At 34.1% G+C, this 15,584-nt stretch overlaps 1 protein-coding gene across 2 annotated transcripts in view; it reads left to right on the forward strand.

Moving 5' to 3' along the window:
- Positions 1-15,031, forward strand: part of LOC144977003 (putative D-lactate dehydrogenase, mitochondrial) — a 29,918-nt gene extending 14,887 nt beyond the window's left edge. Inside the window, exons 10-13 of one of the 2 annotated variants that reach the window (XM_078921677.1) lie at positions 256-346; positions 3,661-3,772; positions 6,679-9,310; positions 10,140-15,031. In XM_078921677.1, coding sequence (XP_078777803.1) covers positions 256-346; positions 3,661-3,772; positions 6,679-6,847 — 372 coding nt within the window. In that variant the 3' untranslated portion in view covers positions 6,848-9,310; positions 10,140-15,031. Of the gene's footprint in view, positions 1-255; positions 347-3,660; positions 3,773-4,353; positions 4,457-6,678; positions 9,311-10,139 lie in introns of both variants that reach the window. The other variant, XM_078921678.1, reaches the window with a different exon arrangement.
- The last annotated feature ends 553 nt before the right edge of the window (positions 15,032-15,584 follow it).

The raw sequence follows: 15,584 nt of genomic DNA on the forward strand, positions 1-15,584 counted from the left end.
TCTTTCAATCTATATCCATTTGAAAATAATGAAGTACAGTGTCAGGTTGGAATTAAAGTTAAGCTTATCTGTAAAGCGTTTAAATGGGAAGATAGAGATTTGAGAATGTTTAGACTAAATCTTGTTTGCGACATTATTTTATCTTTGGACTATTATATTTTATGATCTTAGACATATCAGGCCTAGGAAATCACATTTTGAAAATAAATATATCATACAACAAATTTTTACTGATGTTTTGCCTCTACCTTCCAGCCTTACTCAACAGATGTGTGTGTCCCCATCTCCAATTTACCGGAGCTCATTGTGAAGACTAAAGAATTAATTACAGAGGCAGGAGTCATAGGTAAGTTCCTAATTATATCAAATCGCTTCAAGCCACAGCCATCAAGACATGGCAATCATATAGGGCATTCTCATATTAATGACATGGGACAGTCGTTTACAAAGAGATATTTCTTCCCCTAAACCACAAGGGACTGGAACACTTTGCCAGATAAGTTAGTATCGGCACCAGTAGTAGAACAGTTTAAAACTATGATGAAAGCATTCATCAAACGCTGTGATTATCCGCAGACAGGTGTCTGGGGATAATGAAAATTCATTATCCCCAGACACCTGTCTGGGGATAACGAAATTTCGTTATTCCCAGACACATCTTTGAAACTCATTTAAACAATTATCCACCTTCCAGAATATAGAATGTTTCCGAATGCACATAGAAATAAGGAAAGTTAATAAAATATCTATAAAAACATAAAATTAACCAACATTAAATCAGTTGTTACTACATATACACAATATGCATCGACTTCGAAGTGGGTGTCATGGCCGAATGGTTTAGTCGTCTGCCCTGGAAGTTTTACCAGAATTGACGTTTTTTTTTTGTTTTTTGTTTTTAATTCCGTCTTCTTTTTACAGAACGTTGCAAGGGATAAATGTCCCATCCATCTTCCCCCCACCTCTTTTTTTTTTTTTTTTTTTTTTTTTTTTTTGTGCGAGTCTATTCTTTTCTCCTTTTTGTTTGGTCTTTTGTTCTGTTTCTGAGCATGAATTTCTTAACATTGTTTTTTTTTTTTTTTTTTAATTATTGTTTGTTTTTTTCTCCTCTATCTGACCATTTGGTCGCTCTCTGAATATTTCTGTTTGTTTGCTTTTTAATTATTTATTCTTTTTAGACACTTTTTGAGATCCGAGTGGGGACGAATATGACAATTTGCTAGAAACTAGAAAGGAACCAAGAGAGAGAGAGAGAGAGAGAGAGAGTTAAAAAAAAAAAAAGAAGTGGGGGGAGGATGGATGGGACATTTATCCCTTGCAACGGTCTGTAAAAAGAAGATGGAATTTTTTAAAATTGTTAAAAAGTGGCGGAACCAGGATTTGAACCCGCAACTTCGACTCTGGTAAAACTTCCAGGGCAGACGACTAAACCATTCAGCTATTACACCCACTTCGAAGTCGACGCATATTGTGTATATGTAGTAACTACTGATTTAATGTTGGTTAATTATTTTTTTTTATAGATATTTTATTAACTTTCCTTATTTCTATGTGCATTCGGAAACATTCCATATTCTGGAATGTGGATAGTTGATTAAAAGAGCGGAGTTTCAAATATGTGTTTGGGAATAACGAAATTTCGTTATCCCCAGACAGGTGTCTGGGGATAATGAATTTTCATTATCCCCAGACACCTGTCTGCGGATAATCACAGCGTTTGATGAATGCTTTCATCATAGTTTTAAACTGTTCTTCTACTGGTGCCGATACTAACTTATCTGGCAAAGTGTTCCAGTCCCTTGTGGTTTAGGGGAAGAAATATCTCTTTGTAAATGACTGTCCCATGTCATTAATATGAGAATGCCCTATATGATTGCCATGTCTTGATGGCAGACACTTGTCTGGGGATAACGAATTTTCATTGTCCCCTGACAGGTGTCTGGGGATAATGACAGCCTTCATCAAAATGCAGCGCTCGTCACCAACTTGATGATATTGACTTTGATAGAAAAGAAGAATTATTATTATTTTAAAAATGATTTATATGTAAAATTAAGTACCATACCTCCGTAATTGGTTCCTATTACAAGGTCAAATTTCAATTTTCTTTAAAATACAACAGCTGTGTGGTGCCCATTTTCACACATCACTCTCACAATATCTACCCCTGTTAATATAAAGAATACTCACCCACTATTACCCTGTAATTATTTGGAACGAAGTTTCCTAGCCAAGAAGATGATGCCCATAGTTTCTTAACATTGTTAAAAACTGTACACTACAATAGACAATGATAGCTCTTGCTGAAGACAGTGCATGCCAGTGCACAAGGAAATGGACATGAATGCACAATATGCTTGTAACATGTCAGAATCATCAAAAAAGCAAATGAGAAGAAAAAGTAGGAATCCAAGAAAAGGTGAAGTGACCAATTATTAGAACCTGCAAGATGGAATGGAGAATAAACAATCAGTTTGACTCCCAAAGTGGGCAGGGAGGTACTTACTGTGTCTTCTATCCCCCTATATCTGCTTTCCAACTTGCTTTCTGTCTTTGTCTTGGAATGAGTTTACTTGGTTTTGTCCTGGCCCTGACCGGATACCCTGGGTGAGAGGGAAACAGTCAAATTTATAGTTAGTTTTGGGAGATGATATTTTTTCCTTGTAAATCATCTCTCTGTTATGAACCGTATTATGTTTTGTCCACAAATTATATATGATTTGTAAACATCTGAGTGTGTTCCTCTTAGTAGGGACCTGTGCTTGTGTCTGGATGAGACTTTTAGGTGATCTCAAACTAAGAACTTTGATGGTGTGCTCTTGGAATCTACATCTGTTTCCTATTTGAACCAATTCCCTTTTGTCTTTCCTATTCTTGGGAGCTTTAATTGTAATTCTAGAACTTTTTACTTTCCCATTTTCTTCCTTTTTACTGGCGCTGATATAACCTTAATGTGTTGCAAGCGCTGTAAAACCCTTAAAAACATAAAAAACATAACAATCAGTTTGATTCTCTCTCTGGTCATTATTTTAAAGAAAGTTATTCAGGTTTTTTTTTAGTTTTTGTTGGTACTAATTCCTGCAGCAAGCGATTGTTAGTGTCCACTTTACACTCCAAAAATCAGGAAAAAATCAAATGTGACAGGTCTGATTCTGTTTGTTGTATCAGGATGAACCTGACATTTAAAATTTGATTAAAAGATGGCTTTAAATATAATTCAAATGCTTCCGTTCAGGAGGGTGAATTTCCTAATTGTGGTCATTTTATAAACTTGAATCTGAATCTCATCTTGTCTATTTTGACATTATACCAGATTGACGTGATGGATGAGATGTAAATTATATATTTGTAATTATAATTAAATCCAAGTCCAAAAATTTTGCGAATTTTGGAATAAGAAAGTTTAAATGATTAAGAGATTTTGATCACTCCTGAAAAATATGTAATTGTATAATGAATATGGTGTTTTTTTTTTTTTTTGGTTTTTAAAAAAAAATGTTTTTAGGGGGGGGGGGGGGGGGAAGTGTTGTTATTTTTATTATTTTTTTATTAGGGTTAAAAAAATATAAATATTAAACTTTAGTAGGGGGATTGGCCGTCCTCAGAAGGATGAACTGTGTTTTGGGCGTTATATTTTATTGACAGTTTGATCCTCCTCAGGTCCCATCGTAGGTCATGTGGGAGATGGCAATTTTCACGTGTTCTTTCCAGTGAACCACGAGGACAAAGAATCGTTTCAGAAAGTGTCTGATATATCACACAAAATGGCCCAGTGAGTAATAGAGGCCTTTTTCAAACTCATTCTATGATTACGCTGGTGTGCTGTTCGTGAATTTTTCAATATTCTGTTTATTATTTTTGTTGCGTTTGCATTTTATTTGTACTTTTCTTTTTTTTTTTCCTTAGAGAGTAATGAAGCATGACAAATCACACAATGACTAATGAGATCAATTTTGTCTTGTTTCTCGTTCTCAAAAACAGAGCAAAAGTTGATATAATGCTGTTATTTGGGAAGTCGCCTTGGAATTTTTTGACACATATGTTAGGATAAAGCAAAATTTAAAACTATGTTATAAAAGGGCAAAATAAAAAAAAAGAAAGCAAGACCCAAAAACAAAACAAAACAACTCTTTGTGGATTGCACCATGAATTAAGATTTTGTTATGAATACTAGCTCTTGCTCTGTTATATCTAGTTTGCTTTGATGTTCTTAATGCAGTGATTATTGCCTCTCAAACGTTTTACTATCTTCTCTTCCAATGCCCCTTCTATCTCCTCTCACTCTATTTTTCTTTTATTTGTCTCAATGTCTTTATGTCTGTTTGTACGCTTGTTGCTTGTCTGTAAAACCAGCTCCAATTGTAGGGCATGTGGGGGATGGTAATTTCCACGTCACTTTGCCCATGACAGAAGAAAGCGAGAAGATTAATTGGGAGCTGGCTACCCAGATCAACCAGTGAGTAATTGGTTCTTAAATTTTGACAGGGGAACTCACTCGGACTCCAATTATGGTCAATCTGTATGGAACATTACCCTGTACATTTTGTATATCAAAGATTGTAGGTCACCTTATTTTTTTAAAAACCAAAAAACAAGTAAACGAAGAATAAAATTGATACATAGATTTCACATAGCATTAATGCTTTTGCCAAGAGATGAAGTGAGTAGAAAAGTGCCAGAAGTCAATAGAGAATAAAAAATTTTCGCGGGGTGATGGGGTTTGAACCAGAACCTTATTGATACGACAACTCCGCCTGGCCGGTGAGAGCGTGACTACCGTATGAGCTATCCACGAACCCAAAAAAATCAGGTCATTTATTACTAGAGCTCTCTCTCACCGACTACTGGAGACTGCGGGTCCTACACACAAATACCGCGAAGTTAGCTGGCCAGCAATTAAGCTTAATAGCTAATATTCTTAACACAAACGTATAACATAGAAACAATTGAGACATTGAGTTATCAACATAAGTGCCTGCTCCACTCACTTTTCTGAATTAAAAATTCACCCCATATACCGGAGCATACTCAATGTCTCAATTGTTTCTATGTTATATGTTTGTGTTGAGAATATTGGCTATTAAGCTTAATTGCTGGCCAGCTAACTTCGCAGTATTTGTGTGTTGGACCCGCAGTCTCCAGTAGTCGGTGAGAGAGAGTTCTAGTAATGAATGACCTGATTTTTTTTGGGTTCGTGAATAGCTCATACGGTAGAGTCACGCTCTCACCGGCCAGGCGGAGTTGTCGCACCAATAAGGTCGTGGGTTCAAACCCCATCACCGCCGCGAAAAATGTTTATTCTCTATTGTCTTCTGGCACTTTTCTACTCACTTCATCTCTTGTTGTTACCAATATAAGTGCCTGCTCCACTCACTTTTCTGCTTTTGCCAAGGCAATCTTAAGACTAGAAGAGAACAAAATATAGAGGATTAATTGAACAACATTAATAGGAACGACAAATGTTGTCCAAATGAGAAAATCAATTTAAGTGAAATTCTATCTTGAGTAGCTTAGATTGCATTGCAATTTATCTAATCAAAACCTTCCACCCTTAATTTCAATCTTCTTTCCTCCCACATTTTCTCTTTAAAGCTATCTTATTAATCAACATAGCAATCTTTTGTAAAACATTCCGTTCATTGACAGCTGTCATATCAATTGTTTGTGTCATTAAAAATGTTCAGTAGATTAGCATATTTACAATTTTAACTTTGGTATACATTTTTTTTTTTACACATTTCCTTTACCAGTGGTCTTAGATGCTGATTTTTCCCATATAAGAATCGTGTGTTCTTAAAGAGATAAAGCATCAAATACACAGTTCTGTAGAATAAAACACCTATCATTTCAGACTTATGTGTGCTTTATTGCCATTTGTTATGTTCTTGTTGTCAGCCGAAGGACTTGAGACCAAATTTTTTTTTTGTTACTTATTTTGTTTCCTTTCTTTTTCTTTTCTTTAATGTTGTATGTTCCTTTTATATCAGTAGTAGTAGAGTATGATACATTTTTGACGAGCTCGATGATATGGATGATTTAATTGAAAGATAACTTAGTTACCATTTCAATTTTCCCATCACAAACGAATTATGCATGTATTTTGTTTGTTGTTTTTGTTGGTTTTTTTGTTTGTTTTTTTCTGTGTGTGCTTTTTAAAATATTTATTAATATTCTCTTAAGAGCTGTGAAATCAAGCAATATCAGTAAAAAAAAAAGTTCAGTTAACTTGAATTTTTGTCGTTTTGCTTTGTTTCCTTTTCTCCCTTGTATGTTTGTCTTTTATTACTCAAAAGATACTAAACAATAAGGTGAATGTTTCCTCCTATGAGAGATGACATTTTTTTTCTCTTAAGCTGTCTTTTTAAATCTTAATCTTGTAGCTTAACAGTAATATCAATAATGTCAATTCTAATAATGATTTGTATTTATGAGATCTTATTTTACTTTTGACTGTAAAATGAAACAATAAGCTAATAAAGCTATTAAAAACAAATTAGAATATTTTAAAGGAAATATATTGTTTAAAAACACCCAGCAATCTAACGACTCTGACCTTAACGGTCGATTTATTTATGTATGAGTATTCTAAACACTTAAAATAATGAGCACCATTTTTTTTTTCTGTTCCTCTCCTGCCTCCACCCTCATCGTCACCAAACCATTCCCCTTCCTCTGTAGTCTTGCCATGGATCTGGACGGGACCTGTACAGGAGAACATGGCATCGGAATGGGCAAAAGGGATTACTTGATGAAAGAGATTGGGGAGACCGGCCTTGGGGTCATGAGGCAGCTCAAACAGACCTTTGACCCCAATGGTATCATGAACCCAAAGAAGGTTTTGTTCTAAGAAAGCCAAAAAAGTTTTTAATAAATTCATGAAATATTTTGCATGTTTCTTACAAGAATTTTTTTTCAGAGGAATATAATGATACTGTAAAATAATAGGTCACGGAAATAACCACCAATATTTATGTTTATCTACATATATTCAGAGTGAGACATTTATTTTTATACAATTTAAAGAGTATTTGTATGACACTCTACCTCTAAGTTCATGTAGTTTATTTGAACACAGAGCAGACTATGAAAAGCTGCTGGCTTGGAACAGTAGATAACTAAAAATTGTTTTTAACAGGTTTTTTGTTTTTTGTTTTTTGTTTTGGTTTCGCTATGTTTTCATTTGTTGATTATTATATTTATAGTCTCCAAATCATTAAATAATAATGTTACTTTGTTTTTATCGTACTTAATTTGGAGTGGTGCTTCCTCGGAGGTCATGTTGTTTATATGAACACATAGCAAGCTTTGAAATGCTGCTGGATTGGAACGGTAGATAATTTGAGATTCTTTTTGAAACAGTTATTTTGTCTATTTGTTTGTTTTTTGTAGATTAAAAAAACAATTTTGGTTTTGCTCTTTAAAAAAAAATGTATTTATTTGATTATATATTTATTTACAATTCCCAAATCTTTGGATAACAAAGATACTTTGTTTTGTTTTGTTGTTTTCTTAATTTGAAGCACCGCTGATTGAGATGAACTTGGCAACGGAATTGTTTAATTTTTATAAATAACAATACTTTAGGATTGATCCTCCAAATTTATTTTTGTGCGGCTATGTGGTCTTGTGGTATGACACTCGCTTTCAGATTGGAAGGTCCTGGGTTCAAGCCTCGCTCGGCGCATAGTTGAGTACCTGGTCGTTAACAGCGTTGTCTCTGTTGGAAAAAAATTGAATATTGCCTAACAGGCGTCATGTCTCGTTCCACATGTTAAGTGTTGCTGTTGGCTGGGGACCCTTTGTAAAGCGCTTTGAGCATGTTTAGTGGATATTGCGCTATATAAAAGCTCAAGCTCAAGTTTTATTTTGCGATTTTCTGATTTATTCAGCTCATCATCGTGATATTGAAGTTCATATTTGTTGTAAATAAAATCATGTGAATCATTTTTATCAACTGGTGTTCTAAGATTAATGTGTAAAGTGATTTTGCCTTATGTATTGTAGTATTATAGTTTCAGTCACAGTGAAGTTTTGATTACGCAACGATTGAGGATCAATGTTTGAATTACTGCTGCCTTCAATTAATTCAGTTTTGAGTTTCAGTCAGAGCTCTAATTTACTATTTGAGATGGTTGTCTGAAAAGATTTTTCTGATACAGTCCTTTACTAAATCAGAAAAAGTAATATTTACTGATTTTGGGGGAATGACTTTTTTTTTCTTCTATTCTCTTATTTACTTTGTCTGACATTGAATGACATACAATCTTCAGATTTGTATCATTCACCAGCACCAGCTCCTGAAATATTTCAGAGGTAATAGATTTGTTAGACTGTTGGTGAGTCCAGTCTTAAATGAGTGAAATTTTTGCACCTCTTTGATATTATGAAGTAAACAATTGCTCTCCCTGTGAGAACATCTTCTTCTATTACTACTACTACCACTACTGCTACCATTATTACTACTACTACTACTACTACTACTACTACTACTACTACTACTACTACTACTACTACTACTACTACTACTACTACTACTACTACTACTACTACTACTATTATTATTATTATTATTATTATTATTATTATTATTATTTTTATTATTATTATTATCATCATCATCATTATCATCATTATTATTATTATTATTATTATTATCTCTACTATTACTACTACTACTACTACTACCTAACAACTACTACTACTACTACTACTACTACTACTACTACTACTACTACTACTACTACTACTACTACTACTACTACTACTACTACTACCACTACTAGTACTACTACAATTATTGTTGTTTTACATTTTTCGTTTTTGGTTTTTGTTTTTCTATTTCCATTTAAGTTTATACAATGATATGGCTATGGTGCTGAGGAACGCTGCAATGGAAAGCAGGAAATAATACACATATGCAAAAGATTGATGTATTTCTTGAGCGAAAAATATTTGTGTGTAACTTTTCTCGAGCCATTGTTGGCGAGCTTGCCAGAACAAAAGTAAATAAAGAAAAATATCAGTGTTGTTGAAATTGGATTCAGGTTCAAGCATTAATGCTGGACTACTATTTTTTTGAACAATTTGTGATGTGTGAAACTTGAAAATATCAACACAATTATTTTTTTTAAATTTTGTGAAATTTTGTGATAATTTCTTGCACTGGAAAGTTTTTGGTACTTGATTTTTTACCGGAGCTGATGGCGTGGTTGTTAGTTATTAGCGTTTGGACTTAAAAGAATATGTTTTAGACACTTCGAATTTTTTTTCTTCTGAGGACTCCACAGTTATAAAGGGAACTGTTTAATAGGTTAGTTTATGTGACTACATATTTTTGTTCCAACATAAGTGCCGCTCCACTACTTTTCAGAATAAAATCACCATTGAAATCAGGAAGCATACTAATGTCTCAATCGTTTCTATGTTATATGTTTGTGTTGAGAATATTGGCTATAAGCTTAACTGCTGGTCAAAATTATTCGCGATGGTGGTGTACGAACGAATCGGCGGTCTCAAGAAGTGGGTGAGAGAGGGATCTAGTAATGACTTTGAGTTTGAAAACGAATATTTTTGTGTTCGTGGATAGCTCACACGGTTAGAGCCACGCTCTCACCTGCCAGGCGGAGTTGTCGTACCAATAAGGTCGCAGGTTCAAACCCCACCACCGCCGCGAAAAAATTTGTATTCTCTATTGTCTTCTGGCACTTTTCTATTCACTTCATATCTTGTTGTTACCAACATAAGTGCCTGCTCCACTCACTTTTCTGAATTAAAAATTCACCCCATACACCGGAGCATACTCAATGTCTCAATCGTTTCTATGTTATATGTTTGTGTTGAGAATATTGGCTATTAAGCTTAACTGCTGGTCAAAATTATTCGCGATGGTGGTGTACGAACGAATCGGCGGTCTCAAGAAGTGGGTGAGAGAGGGATCTAGTAATGACTTTGAGTTTGAAAACGAATATTTTTGTGTTCGTGGATAGCTCACACGGTAGAGCCACGCTCTCACCTGCCAGGCGGAGTTGTCGTACCAATAAGGTCGCAGGTTCAAACCCCACCACCGCCGCGAAAAAAATTTGTATTCTCTATTGTCTTCTGGCACTTTTCTATTCACTTCATATCTTGTTGTTTAATAGGTTAGTAATGAGGAAACTGTGAGCTAACCAATTATTTTTTCAACATAGCCAGAGTTGTTTCAGCAACAAACTAGTCTGTACCATTTGAAATCAGGAAAACAATCTGAATTTCATAATATTAAATCTTTATCAATCCAAATTGCATTATTTCCAACATTATTTGTATGAATTATCCTTTTGAAATGTTTTAGAGTTAGTATAGTTTGTTGTCCAATTTGGTCTCATTTTCGTTTCTGAGAAAAAAATTTTTTTCCAATTTCTCTCTGAACTGAAAATCCGGAATTGGCCAGATCAAATCAAACAAAATAAAATTATATTTGTTGAAACTATGTGCCATGATTTTAAAATTTAAAAATTATTTAACCGTCAAATTAATGTGATTTTTTGTTTTGAATCTTTTTTTTTCTTCTGAAAATGAAGGGATGTTATAATATTTACAAAGAAATTGAGATGTATATTGAAATGCAGTGGATGCCCCTATGTTCCAGATGGCCAAAAACTGATTATAAAAAAGGTTTCAGTTTCAATTGATTCCGATGTCTTCTTTCTTTGGTCTCCAATATATTCTAATAACAAACTCTCTTGTCTCATCCCTTGGCATTCCCGAGATTTATTGATCACTGTACTTGATGATCCTTCTCTCTTCTCTATCTTTGCCGACCCAGGCAAAATCGTGTACTTGGAGGTGAAATCTTTCAGAGCAAGGGCAAAGAAGGCCGATATTTTTTTTTCTCTTTTTTTTTCTATTTATATTTCTAAAAAGGATATTAAAGAAGAAAGAAACGAGAAGAACCTATATTTCTGAAAGTTTGCTTCATGATAAAAACATATCTTTCTGACCTGATTTTATGTAAAATGTTTCAAAACATCCTAATAGATTTTTAAAAATTTTGCAATTAAAATTCTTTCTGTTATTTCATCAAAGACCTGATCACAACTGTGATTTAGAAGAATCATCATAGTTTGTTGATGTGATTATGGTTTATGTGTGATATTACTTCTTTACACAATATACCACTTTATAATTTGAAAAGATCCCATTGTGTATTGATTAATGTTTAAGAAACCTGTGCTTGACTCTGAGGTTTTGAGTTCAACTGCTTTAAAGATAATTGTATTGATCCCATTACTTAAGACCTTTGCGGTCATTATTTCAAGTAATCTATTGAGAGAGTCCATTTTATCCATTTGCTTTGTCCTTTCTTGTAAATATTTGTACACCGAGGTGCTTTATTTCGTTTTTTTTCTGTATTTGTGTATAAAAATGCAACAACAAAAAAATTTAAATCATTATTATGGATTCTAATTGTATTCCATCCATAACCGAAACCAAGGGTTTTTATGTTCATGACAAAGAGCGGTAAATCACAACTATCAGTCCACAATATTGTTTTATGAAACAGTTATGTCCCTTATATAACAGTAACTTTAAAATCCATAAAAAATAATATCCATTCTGATGTTTCTCTCAGAGCGTAATATCTTAGTCGTAAACATCTTGCCTCTGTTTAAATTTCTTTTTTGCATTGATAATTCCTTTTCACATAAATGAAAAAGGTGAGAGAGGATTTATTGAGTATGGATATTTACTGAAATCCATGTCGGTCATGCTGTGAATGTTAAAGACGATATTGAAATAATACAGAGTACATATTTCGCTTTCAATGGGGAGGAGAATTTGCCCCACTATTAATCTGGATATAACAGCAACCCTTTGCTTTTTCACTAATAGAGTATTAATCAGGATGACTTGATTTGCATCTATTTCACAGATCTCTTTGTGAGAATGATAAGATGTAACGTGATATTGAATAAGTTCAGTTGGTAGAGATTCACTTCACGTGCAAAGGGATTGAGATCGGGTGAAGTTGAGTTGTTATTTTTTTTTTTCTGACTCCCTTTTCCAACCAGTAGTTGGGTAAATGGGTCTGTAAGATCTGGTGGAAAGTACTTCACTATAGACTAGCATCCTATCTAAAGGGTAGCAAATTATTGCTATTGTCCGTTTCATGCTAAGAAATTGGAACAAACTCCTGCTTCATGGGCCCAATGGCTCTGAAGGCGAAGGGCTGTTTTTCTGCAAGTTAAGGTATCTTTAGTCATTGTCAGCAATAAATTGACCCAAGCCATTTATTTTCGACTTCAGGGTGGGGTTCCCGACCTCCCATTGTAGGTAGGGAGCTACTTATTGTGTCTTCTATACCCCTATATCTGTTTAAAGCGAACGCATATGGAGGACAGGACAGAATGGCAAAGACTTGTGGCTCATGTTGGGTGGCCTAAGTAAGTATATCTGTTTTCCAATTGCTTTCTATCGTTGTCTTGGAATGAGATTACTTTGTCTTGTCCTGACCTTGGCCGGAGTTCTTGGCTGGGAGGGGAAACAGTCGAATATATAGTTATAGTTTTGGGAGATGATATTTTTTCCTTGTAAATCATCTCTCTGTTATGTACTGTTATTTTGTTTATCTCTAACATATAATAATAATAATAATAATAATAATAATAATAATAATAATAATAATAATAATAATCTTTATTGTCCAAATTAAAGGCAATTCATGTGAGGTAAACAATGCTCAGTTTGGTTCATGGTATGAACATCAACACATTTACAAATACAGACACAGCCATACACGAACATACACGCTTGCACATTGTTTCTACACGTGTATACAAAAGAAATGAGCGTACATACAAACACATATACATACATACATACATACATACATACATACATACATACATACATACATACATGCAGACATACATACAAACCAGCATATCATCGTATATGCATGCCTACATTCATACATTCATACATTCATACATACATACATACATACATACATACATACATACATACATACATACATACATATATACATACACACAGACACACACACAGACAGATAGAACGATACGATATATTTGCTGGGACAGCAGATAACCATATTATAAATATAGTGTCTTATATTAAGAAGAAGATGGCAATGATTGTGATGATGATGATGATGATGATGATGAATGATGATGATGACTACGATGATGATGATGATGATGAGATGATAACGACGGCGGCAATGTCGATGATGATGATTCACGACACTGCTTCTCGTTATTTTCATTGGTTGTCTCATTTTTCCACAGAAGATTTGTTAATTAATTTTATGGCGGTTGGAATGAAGGTTGTCTTATGTCGATTTGTCCGACATTTTGCTTCTAGATACCGTCTTCCGGAGCGCAGAAGTTGGAATTTTTCGTTCAGCGGATGCCTCTTTTCGTTGATAATGTTAAAAGATTTCTTCTCAACTGCATTAATATAAGTTGTGTCAAGGCTTCTAAGGTCTGTGTTAATTATTTTTGAAGCCTCTCTGAGGGTTCTATGTAGTTTGGATTTTTCTTTTGTTCCACAGCTTCCATACCACGTTGTGATGCCAAACGAAACGATACTCAATATTAATGACTTGTAGATTTGTATCATGGTCTTTCTGTTCACATTGAAAGACCTTAATTTTCTGAGTATATACAAGCGCTGGTTACATTTTTTGATGACATTGTTGGTGTGCGATTCAAATCTTAGACTGTTATCTATAATTACACCAAGGTATTTAAACGTTTCAACAGTTTCAACCGCCTGATTGTTAATTTTTGTTATTTGTCTTGCTCTTTTTCCTATTTTTCTGTGATCAAACGTTCCTTTGTTTTTGTTACATTGAGCTCTAGACAGTTATCGGCACACCATTTGCTGAATTTACTAACTTGCTCAGTGTATTTAAATTCGGAGACGGAATCATTGAGCAGGCCGAGTATTGCGGTGTCATCAGCATACTTGATGAGTTGGCAGTTATCAAAGCTAGCCACACAATCGTTTGTATAGAGGATGTAAAGTAGAGGTGAGCTTACACACCCTTGTGGGCATCCGTTTGAAAGAGTTTTTACTGATGATATATTTGAGCCTACTCTGACATGTTGGGGGCGATCGATGAGAAAGTTGTTATACCAGTTGATGAGGTAATGGGGAAGGTTTAGAGCATGCAGTTTACTAATTAATATGTTGGTTTTTCATGGCATTAAAGGCAGACGAAAAATCGACGTATAGGATTCGGCAGTAGTATATGATTTGTAAACATTTGAGTTTGAGTGTATTCGTCTTAGTCGGATCTTGTGCTGGTGTCTGGGTGAGACTTTTAGGTATTCTCAAACAAAGAACACTGATAATGTGTTCTTGGAATCAACATTTTGTTCTCTACTTGAACCATCCCCCCTTTGTCTCACTTTTTCCCCAAGTCCTTTTAATTTTACATCTAGAATTTATAAACTACCCAATTTTCTTCTTTTTTTACTGGCGCTGATATGACCTAAATGTGTTGCAAGCGCCGTAAAACCCTTAAAAACAAATAAAAACAAAAATTATTACAAATTTTCAGTGTATAACCAGACAAATTACCGTTTTAAGGCAATAAATAAGGCACGCTTTTCTGATTCATTATACAATATTGTAATACTTGACTGCATAAAGGTCAGTGATGTAATACTTTTACACAACTTTGTTTCAAGAATATACTGTTGCTTTCTTGATGGCAAAGTTCATTTTGATTCGATGTGAATTAAACACCAAAATTATTGTTGGATTTTTATATTACTCTCTATTTAATAGGCATGCAATACACATTCTATTTAGCATATTTTATCCTTGCTTTCTTGTTTTTTTAATCTTGCATGTTTTAAAAAATTGGGGGGTTTTTTCGTTTGTTTTTTTAAACAAGGTCTTTAATGTTATGAATACAGTGCAGTCCATTATGAAAACGAAAATTAATATTTTAGTTTTGTATATATGCATTATTTAATTCACATTTCTTTTCTCAATAAAAGTAATTATTTTACTCTGATTTTGTACAAAATATTACTTTCTTTTTTGATATTTCGCCACTTTTAGTTTGTGTCCTGTGGAATTCAGCTGTTTGCTCTGGTCTGAAATAGGGCACATTCCTGGACATTCGATCAGAGACCGGTTGCTAAATTTAAAACAAAATTTGTGTTTGCAAATATAGGATTTGCACCGCTTGAGTCGAAAGACACGTGCATTCAATAGTTTACATTGGCGCAATGAATAAATTACAATTTTTTTCACATAACGACTTGCTCATGACCCGCTTGACTTATCATTATTCTTATATCATTCCATGTCTGTACTGCCGTACTCGGGGGGGAACCCCCCCCCCCCCCCCCCCCCCCCCCTTAAAAAAAAAATAAAAAACAAGTTTTTTGAAATTTGGCCAGAAAAGTCCTTCAAACATCGATCGATTAAAATGACCCTCATCTTGCCAATAACTCTCAAACCTTTTTACTTCTATGAAGTCCCAGGGAAACAATCAACTGTAAAGTATAGTCGTTTGTTTTTTTGTTATTTTTGTTTTTGTTTTTGTGTTTGTTTGTTTTTGT

The sequence above is a fragment of the Berghia stephanieae genome, chromosome 7 (assembly GCF_034508935.2).
Source record: "Berghia stephanieae isolate SIO BIC M18660-M18661 chromosome 7, UCSD_Bste_1.3, whole genome shotgun sequence".
Classification (NCBI taxonomy): domain Eukaryota; kingdom Metazoa; phylum Mollusca; class Gastropoda; order Nudibranchia; family Aeolidiidae; genus Berghia; species Berghia stephanieae.